Raw genomic sequence first — 12,481 nt, forward strand, 5'->3', positions numbered from 1 at the left:
GGTAAATTTATTTGTAAAAATATGATTTACATTAGTTGTCTTTAGTAGGTTTTTTCATTTGACAACCTGAATTAACCTTTTAAAATACAATTTCCCCTCAATTATCAATTAACAGTGGTAGTTACAGAAGAGAAGATGGTGTTATTTTAGTGTCATTGAGATACATAGTTTTTATTTTTATATTTCTTTTTACATTTTAATTTGAAAGTTTTAGTAATTTTGTTGTATGTTTTTGTCTTTTTTATGTTTTATTTTTAAAATGTCGGTATATAGTTTTTGTTTTTATAAAATTAAACTAAATGAAAACACAGTATTTCCGTTCTTGTCTCTTCACAAGGGAGGCGTTCCTCTCCTCTGGAAACCTCTCGGCCTATCAGAGCGTGAGTGAAAACATGAGCCACGCCCTCCCTATCATGAGTGACAGCGAGCTGAGAGGAGCCAGTTTCCTCCCTGTTCCTCGGCCGTTAGAACCGGCCTGCCTTCAGGTGAGAAACCACCAGGCCTGTCCAGTGGTTTCATCCTTCACTAGTGTTTAAAAGCATCACAGAATGTACTTCATGAAGCTGGTTGATTCCAGCAGGTTCTGCTTCTTTTATATGTGGTTTCAGGCCCAAAAATGGTATCCATGGAGATCTTTTCTTGCAATCCATGGATCGCACCCTTTTATCATATGGGACGTCCCGCAGATTGAGCATTACATGCAGGTGTGTAACTTTGCAAATGCTTTTTGTTTTTTTAGTCTTCCTCTGTTTTATTAGCATTAGGATCATGCAATCCTGTTTTTTTTTGTAGCTCTGCCTCTGTGATCTGAATGAGCGCTGTAGAATGGAGGCTAATGGGGCGATACTGGGCGTATCTTTGATCATTGATGATGTGCTCAGTAGTGAAAGAGATGCAGCGCCCCTCCGGCTACAGACCACAGGAGACCCCGACATCACCGCGACGTCTGATAGAGAAGTACTTAAGAAAAATTCAGATATTGAAAGGAAGCCAAACGCTACAAGATGTTAAATTGGAATGACAGGAAGAGAAATTCAAAGAAACAAAATAATCCTGCATTTATGTAGCATGTTTTAACCACACCAAGGTCATGGGTTTCATTCCCAGGGAATGCATTAACTAAAATAATGTATACCTTAAATGCAATCCAAATACCCTTTGGATAAAAGCAAATACAATGATCTGTGTATATTCAGTTTGCTCATACATCTCTGTTTGGTGAAGCACATTTATCTCATTCTGATCTTTCAGGTCCTTAATGAAAACATGGGAAATGAGGAGAGAAAAATGGAAGTTGCGTCTAAAACTCAAGACCCCGTACAGTCCCTGATGAACCAGCGGGGATTTTTACTGCTCTGGAAGCAGATGGAAGTTTTTAAAGAGAGCTGGACTCAACGACAGATGGGTGTTGAGACAATAAACAGCCCTGCACAGTTTAAACACTTCTCTCAGCTTTACAGGTCATGAACATTTCATAACTATTTCAAACACTCACTCTTTCATAATAGTTTGTGGTGAAACAAATATGTATGTGTTAACCTGCCCCATGATCTTGTGCTTTAGAGTGGAGATTTACTTTCCCAGCATGCAAGCTCTGGCCCAGCAGATGGATAAGGAGAAGGAATATGAGATTGTGCTATCTCAGACTCAGTCTGTCCTCCCACCACCCGGAGCAGCAGAAGTTGACGTCAAAACATGGCAGGTACTGTATGTGAACCAGGGTTATTATCATTTACTAAAACTCAAATTAAGCTGAAATAAAATAAAATAAAATCAAATATAAATATTAGATGAAAATTGGAAAGGATGCCTTGGCAATTGGAAATAAAATGAAATAAAAATAAATTGAATCTGCATAGTAATATTTAAAAAACGAATAAAAAGGACAAAAGAACATTAAAATATAAATAAACTATAATGAAATGAAAAAAAAAAAATACAAGCTAGTTCTAAATATTAATAAAAAACTAAAATAGTATATAATTATAAATTATTATAGTATATAAAGTTGACTCACTAAAATGAATAACTGGACATTAATAAAAACTTAACTGAATTAAAATGGAAATAAAATAAATTAAACCTAAATAGTAATATTTAAAAAAAGTAATAAAAATTACGAAAGCACAAAATTACTAAAAAGAGAACTGAAAATATAAAAAATATTCATAAAAACTATTAGTATAAGAATTAAAAATTGTATATAAAGTTGAAGTACTAAAATGATTGTCTATAAATAAAAATGTTTATAAATAGTAATATTAAAAATACCTAATAAAAAGACAAAAGCACATAACAAAATTACTAAATGTTAAACTAAAATGTTAATCTGAAAACAAAATATAATGTACTATTATAATAATAGTAATAAAATGCTTAGATGATGTGAACCTGCTTTTCATTTGATTTGAAACACTGGGATATATAAAGCAAAGATCTGAACAATCATCAAATTAATATTCTGTGGCTATGAAACCAAACAGCCATGATGTTTTTTTTGTTTTGTTTTTTATGCAAAAATGATACATCCTTAATTGTCAGGCCGCCTTTGACAATTCAGTGATGTGATTAATTTGATTGATATCTTTGGCATAGTCCACATGAGACCGGTATGTTTGCTGTGTTTGTTGTAGTTACTGAGACTCTTGGAGATCACGGAGTGTGACATGATCAGAGCGCTTCAGAAGAGGATTAACAGTGAAGTGACTCTGGTGATGTCGGAGCGCTCGCGGCACGACCCGGGACTCCCCACAGGTACACAGCAGCCTCTGCATGAACCCAGAGGAGATCACAGAGCACTGTGGGAGGACTGGGGCTGGGTCTGATTCTCTCTGGAGGCTAGAAAGACAATAAACTTCATCACAGCTGTCCTAGATTTAGGATATTATAATATTTTCATCTCAACAAAACAGAAGTCCTTTCTAGAATGTGTTGCTTTGTTCATCCCAAACTTCTTCTGCTGTCTTCACATGTAATGAAGAACTGTGGAAACGGCCTTCAATGAAACACAGTGTATCTCTGGAGAGACCTCAGATTGTGGAGGATTTCATCCAGCGGTTGGTGAACGGTGCTGAGGGTGAGACCGATGGACAGGTAAATGTTTCTCACTGAAAACAAAGCTTCCAAAAAGGGGCTTTTCACAGCCATGCCATTCATTTTTGGTGAACAGTTAAAGAACCATTGTTTTCTTAGTGTGAAGAACATTTTAAAGTGCCTCTATTTTAGTTATTTTAAAGGTTCCTAATTCTGTTTTGGAGGTCTCCTAGAATAGGTTTGCATGCATCCAAGGGTGCTTTCACATCTGTAGTTCGGTTCATTTGGTCCAGACCAAGGGCGAAAAATTATACTTTGTAGCATTTTTCAGGCGTTTTGGTTCCTTTTCACACCACACTGATTGCTCTGGTCCGAATCAGTTGATGAGTTGATGAAACAAACCAAAATGCAGTCACGTGACAACATCCACATCACTCGTTGGCCAGATGTGTCTTGAACTGCACTTCGATTTGTCAGAATTAACGTGTGGGAAAATTCCAACAGAACTCCCAGAAGTAAACAAAGATACGCCACTTTTTACTTTTTACTATGGAGTTACTATGGAGAGACTGATTGTATCCCTGGTCATACCGTATTTTCCGGAGTATAAGTCGCATCAGTCAAAAAATGTGTCATGAAGAGAAAAAAAAATAAAATAAGTCGCAGTGGACTATAAGTCGCATTTATTTAGAAATTTTATTAGAAATTTTAAAGAAACTGTCGACAGTCTCAGTGAGTTTAATTCATTCATTTATAGTTTCAGTGTTGTAGTTTTATGATGCAAGTTTAGCACTGCTGCAGTTCATTTTACAGTTTCCCCTTCATTATGTTGACTATTAGGGACAAGAAAATTGATTATTTGTCAAATTCGGATGACGTTTTAGTAATTTATGACAGTATGATTAAGTTTAATTTGTAGATTGATCGATCGTTAATCTAGTAAATGATTTAGTCCACTGAACACTGCTGTGTGGTAATATAAAAACACTCTCCCAACAGCATACTGTTTCTTTTGAGCCTAAATTCCTAGTCAAATTAAAATAATATAGTTGTGTCTCTTGTGATGGTGTTTATGTGGCCAGACGAGCAGTCTACCAATAACATTAGAGCAACAGCACTACCAACCATAGAGATTAGCGACATACAGCGACAAAATCGCTGGCTGTGTGAACGGGGTTTATGGGGCCATGTGGGTCACTCAATCCGCAGACATGTAACGTGCAATTAGAGTGATTGACAGAAAACCTGACAAGTTACAAAACAATATGACCTTTTCAGCTCATCATGCCCCTGAACTTGGGAGGCCCCTGAACTTGGAAGGCCCCTGGGCTTCAGCCCAGATAAGCCCGTGCATTAATGTGGCCTTGGCTGTGATAGTGACAGCGTCTTCCCGACATGTCGACAACACGCACCAAACTCCTCCAGTTTCAGCTTCAACTACAGTGTTTGAGGCCGGGTCAAAGTAAATGTTGTTACTGGGCAGCCAATGAAGGCCAAAGGCTGGCATTATGCAAATTACACACCTAGGTTCGTGCAGGAAGTAAGACTTGACTTACAGATGAGTAATTTCAGGCAGTTCAGATTCAGAACCGTGATTTTAAAGAGTGTAGCGGTGTTCAATCCCATGACCGATATGATGTAATAGACTGAAATATAAATATGAATGGTTTTCTAGGTGACGTTCTCCAGCACTCATCTGCAGGAGTGTTTGACTGAACTGGCTTGTGCTGTAATGAGTCGTGAGCGGAGCGTCTTCCAGAGCTATTCTCAGTTTTATGAGCACATCCTTCAACAGCAGGAACAACTACTCTACCAGAGAGAGCAGGTACTAGACATTTTGGGGTCGGTGCGTTTTTTTACATGTATTCTAAGTCTCTTATGATCACCAAGACTGCATCTATTTGATCAAAATACAGTAACAACAGTAATATTATGAAATATTATTACAATGTAGAGCAACTGTTTTCTTTTTGAATATATTTTATAATGTAATTTATTCCTGTGATGCCAAGCTGAATTTTCAGCATCATTTCTCCAGACTTCAGTGTCACATGATCCTTCAGAAATCATTCTAATATGATGATTTGCAGCTCAAGAAAAATTTCTTGTTATTACCAATGTTGAAACCAGTCGTTCTGCTTCACATTTTTGTGGAAACCGTGATACATTTTTTAGGATTCTTTAATGAAAAAAAATTTCAAAAGGCACAGCATTTATTTGAAATATAAATCTTTTGTAAATCTGTACGGGTGGATTTCCTGCAAGGGGTTCAAGCTGCAAGACTGCCGAATGACTAAAGAAACGTCAGCATGATGGTAGAAAACTGTACATTTCTTGTCCATTCCACCGACCGATACTTATACCAACGACGGCAATAAGCACAGTTACAATAGCTAATATGTGGGATAGCGTTGCTATAGAGAGTGACAATATTGTATTGCAATAAGTAGCACTTCAAAGTCAATACCAAATCAAAACTAGTTAGCACATTATTTGTAATTAGAAAGGTTTAATGACAAAATATGGTTATGGTTACACTTAAAATAGTTACAAAATAGATGTGAGATGATGATAACTTATACCATTAATCTTACCCAGCATGTAAAATGTTACCAGAGAGAGAGAGAGAGAGAGAGAGAGAGACCCAAGAAAGGGACCCAGAGCATAAAAAGAGACAAGAGCAACAGTTACAATCTTCTTTTATCCCTTCCGTGACCATGTGACTAAAACCCAAATGTGAGACATTCAAACTGACCAATCAGATTATTACAACTTCGCCCATTGTCCTAAAGGTGTGACAGTTCATCGACCCCGAAGCACACACATCTTGGCTTACAGGCATTGGTGCCTTTATGAACTCCAAATAGTCCTTGGGAAAAGAGGGGGTGGAAAACAGTAAAGCAGATGTCTTTGTTCATTTAAAATATCTTGGATTATTTTCAATCCTACAAATCTATTAGTGAAGTGAGAGATTCAGCAGAGCTGCAGCAAGATACACGTTTCTTTCATAACTGTGAACAATCTGTTTCCGCAGGACATTAAAGAACTAGAAGCCAAAGAAATGCAGGCCAGTGACCCCTACAGAAAGGTAAACTCGGGTCTGTGCATATAGTACCACCATCCTTCTCTGCATGATCAGTAAACATGTCTAATCTCAGGTGGCGGACGTGTGTCGGGGGATGATGATTGACATCACGGCTCTGCGTGCCAGAGTCAGTCAACTGGAGGAGGAGAAGAGCAGCTTAGGTCAACATCTCAACCTCAAACACAGAGAGCGCTATGACACGCTGGTCCGCCAGCTCTTTTCCTCATGTGTTCTTCTGAAGGTGTGTAACCTTGATCTGAAGACCCCATCAAATGCTCAGACATGCATAGGTTTCAGTGTTGACATGTGGACTAAATCCATATAAGTTAGATTTTTTAAAATTTCATAAAATCATTAAAACATGCAATGGTTTGCGTGATGCCAGCTGGCTCAACTCTCTGTGCCGCCCACAGTCACGTCTTGACAAATACCACATGAATATGGACCAAGATGTGCGACAGCTGGTGAGCAGCGTGAGGAAGGAAGGCGTGGACAGAATCATCAAACTGAAAAATAAATTGTCCTCCACTAATGATAACGAGACCCTCATTCACACACTTCAGGAGGTGAACTGCTTGTGTGTGTGTGTGTGGGGGTGTGTGTGTGTGTTTGTGTGTGTGTGTGTGTGTGTGTGTGCGTGTGTGTGTGTGTGTTTATATGATCATATTTTCTTGGCATTCAAAAAGTACAGTTGGAAATATAATGGTAGATTTTGTAAGTTGTTAATTGTAATTATTATTATTATAATTGGGCAATGTTCTGCTGGGAAACCCTGGGTTTGGCCATTCATGTGGACGTGAGATGAGTTGTTGTGTAAAACCAAAGTTAGATAATCTATTTCACAGAAGTAGATTGTTCTGAAAAAAAAAAAAAAGCTTGCTTCTTATGAGTATAATAATTATAATAATAATTGTGTCTGTGCAGGATCATTTTCATTAGTATATTAAAGATTTACATTACAGTAATGTAAATGTTGAGGGTAATTTGCTTAATTGTCATAAAAATAATGTTGAAGTGCAGAAAATCAAAATTGGTCTATATAAAATCAGTTTGTTTTCTTTGTGCAAAATATAATTTCCAAATTTTGTCAGATTTTTAGGGTGAAATGTGACTTGGAGCGTTCTTTGCGGCATTGATCCTACAGTATTATCTTTGTTTTATTCAGAAAGAGGTATTAGAAGATCTTCATGCTGAGAATAGCAAGCTGGCCGGACTTCTGTGTAAACTGAGAACCTTTAGCCACTGGAGGCTGGTGATCGGTCAAGAGAAACTGCAAAAAGAGCTGCTGCAGTGGCAACTGGTATTAATAACATGTTTAATAATCCCAGGCACTGGTTCATCGTTTCTCCTCCTCTTTTGCCTGTAGTAATGCTGAATGTTGCTCCTGTGTGTCCAGAATGAGGTGTCATGTAAAACTGAAGCACTTAAATTGAAGATGATCTCAGAGCAGCAGGAGATTGTTCAGAAACAAGAGCTTGAGGCTGTGAAGGAGGCCATGCTACAGTGTAAGAGCGACTATGAGCAGATCAGGAGACAGATCATTCAGCAGGTACGACCCTGAGCCTTCTCATCTACATGTGCATGCTTTGGTGAAGACAAGTTCTGAAATATACTGTAATTATGATTCTTCCTGAGCGATATGGATTAAAAATTAACTTGGTTATGATCTCATTCTAGGATTGTAAAAAGTACTGAGAAATTATACTTAAAGGGATACTCCACCGTTTTTTCATATTAAACTATGTTATTCCCTTAACTAAGACGAGTTGATACATACCTCTCTCGTCTCAGTGCGTGCACTTTATCGCTCTGACGCGCCGCGACACTTTGATAGCACAGTTCATTCAATAGGGGCACGCACTGAGACGAGAGAGGTATGTATCAACTCGTCTTAGTTAAGGGAATAACATAGTTTTATATGAAAAAACGGTGGAGTATCCCTTTAAGTTAAAGTATAGTTACAAATAGTTTACTCCGTTAAAAAAGTCTAAGTACATACCCCTCCCCCCCCCCAAATAAAAATAAAATCTTGAGTGAAGTAACATTTGATTGTACTCTGTAGTCAATCATTTTATCCCTTCAAACTCATCTTTGATCACCAAAATTACATAATTAAAGGTTTTTTCTTGAAATAAAATCTTCATGCCTTAAAATAGCTTGAATGTAACTCTACACCCTTGCCTCATTTAGAATACGCGGTTTTATGAATATGCAAATTAGCCCCGCCTCCACTCACTCACACCAGCGCAGAGATCCACTGGTTGGCGACAAGGTAGTTTATGACGTTAGAAACACCAGGGATTTCGAACCGCATTTCTGAGACTGTCTTTTGAGAAAATACTCAGCAATGGTGCTGACTTATGCGTTTGCATGTTTTTTCTTAAATCATATTTAAAAAAACACCACATAGACATATATAAACAACATTAAAAGCTTGATTTTTACCACAGGGGAACTGAATTTATTCAGTTAAGTGATTTTATTCAGTTGAGTGATTTTTCTTTGTCTTTAGTTGTTTGATTAACTTTAAGGACACAGACGGCAGCAGGTTTATTAGGCTGCTGTGACTTTAACGGACAACTCCGGCGCAAAATGAACCGTCACATATACAGGCAGGCGCCATCTTTGCAAAACAGTCTCGACCAGTCGAGCCACGAACGCCGTGCTAAGTGAGCTGGTCGATAGGTTTAAGTCACAGTTCATCTCACGTAGCACGGCGTTCGTGGCTCGACTGGTCGAGACTGTTTTGCAAAGATGGCGCCTGCATACGCGACGTGTACTGTCTTTATAAAGTATCTTCTTATTAAACTGTCTGTACACTTACAAAGTTCTCAATGCTTCGGTTTGCATGTAGGGACGTTCATTATGCTACTGTGTTAGTGTGAGGCTATTTTGAGCCTTGTTAGTGGTATTAACTAGCGATTTCTTTTTACTTATATTCGATGCCCCATATACTAGCATTATAAGCTAATCAGTTTTTAGAGATAAAACTCTTTACATTCGATTATCATGAAAACACATCCCAGAGAACGATCCACTCGGCAACCATGTGTTATTAACCCCTAGGTTCATTTTGTGCCAGAATTGTCCTTTAAGAGCTAATGCACAGATCCAATTTACTGATACACATGCACTTTCGTTCTCAACATGTTCACCTAAGACAACTGAAGACCTGAAAAAGAGTTCAATTCAGTATTTGCGTGCTGTCTGAGATGCTTTGGATGTTTGCATTGTTTGATGTTTGATGTGGAAAGGTTTCCCACACAGCGAGTAATGAATTGAGTTCCCTTTTGTGTCTTATTGCGCTTGATATTTCAATTGGCGAGGCTTAAAGTTACGTGACGATGCAGCGCTGGCCCGTCAACTGGCCCAAGCGTCGGTCACTTTTGTTTACGTTCATGTTCTCACAACATTGCATTGCTAGAATTTATACAAATATTACTGGCCAACAGGCGACTGACAACATTTCATATACTCGGCAACACCCATTTTTACTGGAATTTGGCGCTTGGCGAATGTTAATTTTAGGCACGGTCTAGAACACAGGAAATGTTAAAGTAAACCAATATCCTGAAACCTTATTTTCAGTTAAAAATTTCAGCAGATGATTTTACTGTGGTTTGAGTTTTGAATTTAGTGATTTTTAGACTAACAATCAAGGCTAATCATGAACTCAAATTCATCCATCTACTGCAGCAATCGTTATTATAAAAACACATGGCTACTTGAGTGTGTCGGAAAGGAATAATTCACCAAAAAATGAACATTCTGTCATCATTTACTTACTCATCTTTTTGCAGTCATATTGTTTTTTACAAAAATGCTATTTTTAAATAATTGAGAATGACTTTGCCTTTAGCAACACCAAAGTCATGGGTTTGTTTCTTAGGGAAAGTAAGAATTGATAAAAATGTAAATGTGTGCCTTGAATGCTTTGGAAAAAGGGTCTGCTAAATGTAAAATGTTATGAGAAACAATTTAAGTCTAAATTAAGTCATGTAGACTTATTGTAATGGAGTAAAACATTATTTTTATCTTGTAAATATAAAAGTTTAAGTATTCTGTCTTAACAGAACTCAAGCGAAGTAGAGATTGCCCAGCATAATACTAAGTATAGTAGTGAAGTATAGACACCTCTGTCTCAGTCACAGAAGCTGCAGGACGTGGAGCATCGCTCTACACGAGACGCACAAAGCCGACAGGAGCTGGAGAGCCTGAAGAGGCAGAGCCTGGAGCAGCTGCAGGAAGACGTGGAGGACCGAGAGAGTCAACTCAGGACTCTGAGCGCACAACTGGAGAAAAACAGCAAAGAGACGGAGCTACGGCAACAGCGCAGACACAAGCAAATCAAACAGGTGAGTCCATAAAACCAACTTCACCGTTTCATCATCAAAATGAAACCATTTAAAATACTGTTAAAGCCTTGATTGTAAAAGAGCACTCTTAGAAAAAGGTTAAATGGGGTCCTACCCAGACAGCAACACGGAGTCGGCCAAGATCCGGGACACATGCGGATTCCACACGTACCAGATGTGGGCCGGATCTGGGCCGACACTATGTTGCTGTCTGGGTATATAGGACCCAACCTAGGGTTCTTGAGATAGTTTTAAATAACCTTTTTTGCCAAGAAGGCTCTCTATAAAGAGAATGTCTTATGATTGCATGTTTAAAGTGTTCATTTATTTTTTTCTAATTGGTGTTTACAATCTACTGAATTCATACAAATAAAAAAATTATTAAAACTAAATTCATAAAATTAGGAACCCCTAAAAAGTTATATATACTGTATGAAGTGCCCAACAGAACCCTTTATAATTTTATATAGAGGCATTTCTTCTTAGAGTTTGGTCCTAACAGTGGGAATGTATGAACTGATGAAATGTAAACCTTTACTGCAATATAAGTCGTTTTGGAAAATGTAAATGATTGTATTTTGAAGGTGAGAGGTCAGCTTCATCAGGAGCGGAGCCTGAAACATGAGGCGTTCCAGCAGGTCGACAAACTACAGAGTCAGATGCACAATTTTGAGGCAGCATTGTGTAAATCTACATTTGCTTCAGGTGCTCACAATACTGTTTTTATTGGACTTTTTTAGAATTAAGGAAACATTTTTATTCACACCAATTACTTTTTCATGCTTCAGGACGCCAAAGCTCCTCCTCGAGAAGGCTACATTTAAGAAACGCATCGGCAGGTAAACACATTTTCAATTTAAAGTACTTTATTGGCATGATTGAGTTTACAGTATTGCCAAAGCATTATACACAAAAACAAGTAATGACAAGAAAAATATGCAATATAAGAACAATCTAAAAATTATATATATATATATATATATTATTGTATATTACTGCTGTCTAATCAATTAATCACGTCTAGCTTAAAAGGTTGTGCTTATTTGTGTGTATATATATATATATATATATATATATATGTATATTTGTGTGTATATATACACACATATATACGTGTATATATATACAGTATACACACACAAATATATAATATATATACATACACAAATAAGCACAAACTTTTATGTTAGATGCGATTAATCGATTAGATAGCAGTTATATACAATATATATATATATATACACACACACATATATACACAGACCCTGTATTATATGCATGTAGATGTCTGAATATATTGCTCAAGGCAGTAGTTCATTTCGAGTCATTTTCTCTGTATCTTTTTGCATCTGCACATGACTTGTTCACCTCTGTGGCTTGTTGTATTGCAGGTTTGCTCAGGAACAACTCAGTTATGTCTACAAACAGTAGCTTTATAAACACAACCGATGACCTCAACACTGAATCTGGTTGGATAGAGTCTTGGACACCTCTGGATAGACCCAAAACAGTGAGTTAATTGATTCTGTAGTAAAAGTCATTTAACATGCCAGGAATAGTTTGCCTAAAAGTGAAATGATTTCTTCTTCATTGTGTCTTTCCAGCCCCTCTTGACTGTCCCTTTAAATAAAATTCTGATCATATAAAAAAAGAACATCAGTTATGTGGCATGAATTTAATTGTGTTTTTTTTTACATTCCGTTATTCTAATTCACAGAGTTCCAGTCGTCTTCGTCTGGACATTTCAGAGGCGCTGTTACCCAGTCTTCCCGATGGAATCGCATCTTCTAACCAGTCATACCAGAATCTTAGATTGGGTCACAAGTAAATCATCTAAACCACACAAACTGACACATTGAGACTTTTATTGGTAGAGATTGTAGAGAGAAGACAGGATATTAGTGGAGAGAATGGAGGTAGTTGGAAGTTGGATCTGAACACGTCTTCCACTTTTACTTGAGTCTCCAGTCTAACCTAAATGGCCCTGACAGGTCTGATTATTTGTAAT

The 12,481-nt window shown here is 37.5% G+C and overlaps 1 protein-coding gene across 1 annotated transcript in view; it reads left to right on the forward strand.

The window, feature by feature from the left end:
• The window catches only part of LOC307008867 (uncharacterized protein), a 67,608-nt gene extending 55,173 nt beyond the window's left edge, over window positions 1–12,435 (forward strand). Inside the window, exons 31-48 of the mRNA XM_079632143.1 lie at window positions 338–485; window positions 609–704; window positions 793–957; window positions 1,252–1,460; window positions 1,564–1,702; window positions 2,634–2,754; window positions 2,981–3,093; window positions 4,709–4,858; window positions 6,068–6,121; window positions 6,192–6,359; window positions 6,532–6,684; window positions 7,284–7,418; window positions 7,515–7,667; window positions 10,264–10,473; window positions 11,058–11,178; window positions 11,262–11,312; window positions 11,865–11,983; window positions 12,191–12,435. Of these exons, the coding sequence (XP_079488269.1) occupies window positions 338–485; window positions 609–704; window positions 793–957; window positions 1,252–1,460; window positions 1,564–1,702; window positions 2,634–2,754; window positions 2,981–3,093; window positions 4,709–4,858; window positions 6,068–6,121; window positions 6,192–6,359; window positions 6,532–6,684; window positions 7,284–7,418; window positions 7,515–7,667; window positions 10,264–10,473; window positions 11,058–11,178; window positions 11,262–11,312; window positions 11,865–11,983; window positions 12,191–12,301 (2,416 nt within the window). The 3' untranslated portion in view covers window positions 12,302–12,435. The remainder of the gene's footprint in view (window positions 1–337; window positions 486–608; window positions 705–792; window positions 958–1,251; window positions 1,461–1,563; window positions 1,703–2,633; window positions 2,755–2,980; window positions 3,094–4,708; window positions 4,859–6,067; window positions 6,122–6,191; window positions 6,360–6,531; window positions 6,685–7,283; window positions 7,419–7,514; window positions 7,668–10,263; window positions 10,474–11,057; window positions 11,179–11,261; window positions 11,313–11,864; window positions 11,984–12,190) is intronic.
• Window positions 12,436–12,481: the final 46 nt, after the last annotated feature.

The sequence above is a fragment of the Phoxinus phoxinus genome (genome assembly GCF_949152265.1).
Source record: "Phoxinus phoxinus genome assembly, chromosome: 13".
Lineage (NCBI taxonomy): Eukaryota > Metazoa > Chordata > Actinopteri > Cypriniformes > Leuciscidae > Phoxinus > Phoxinus phoxinus.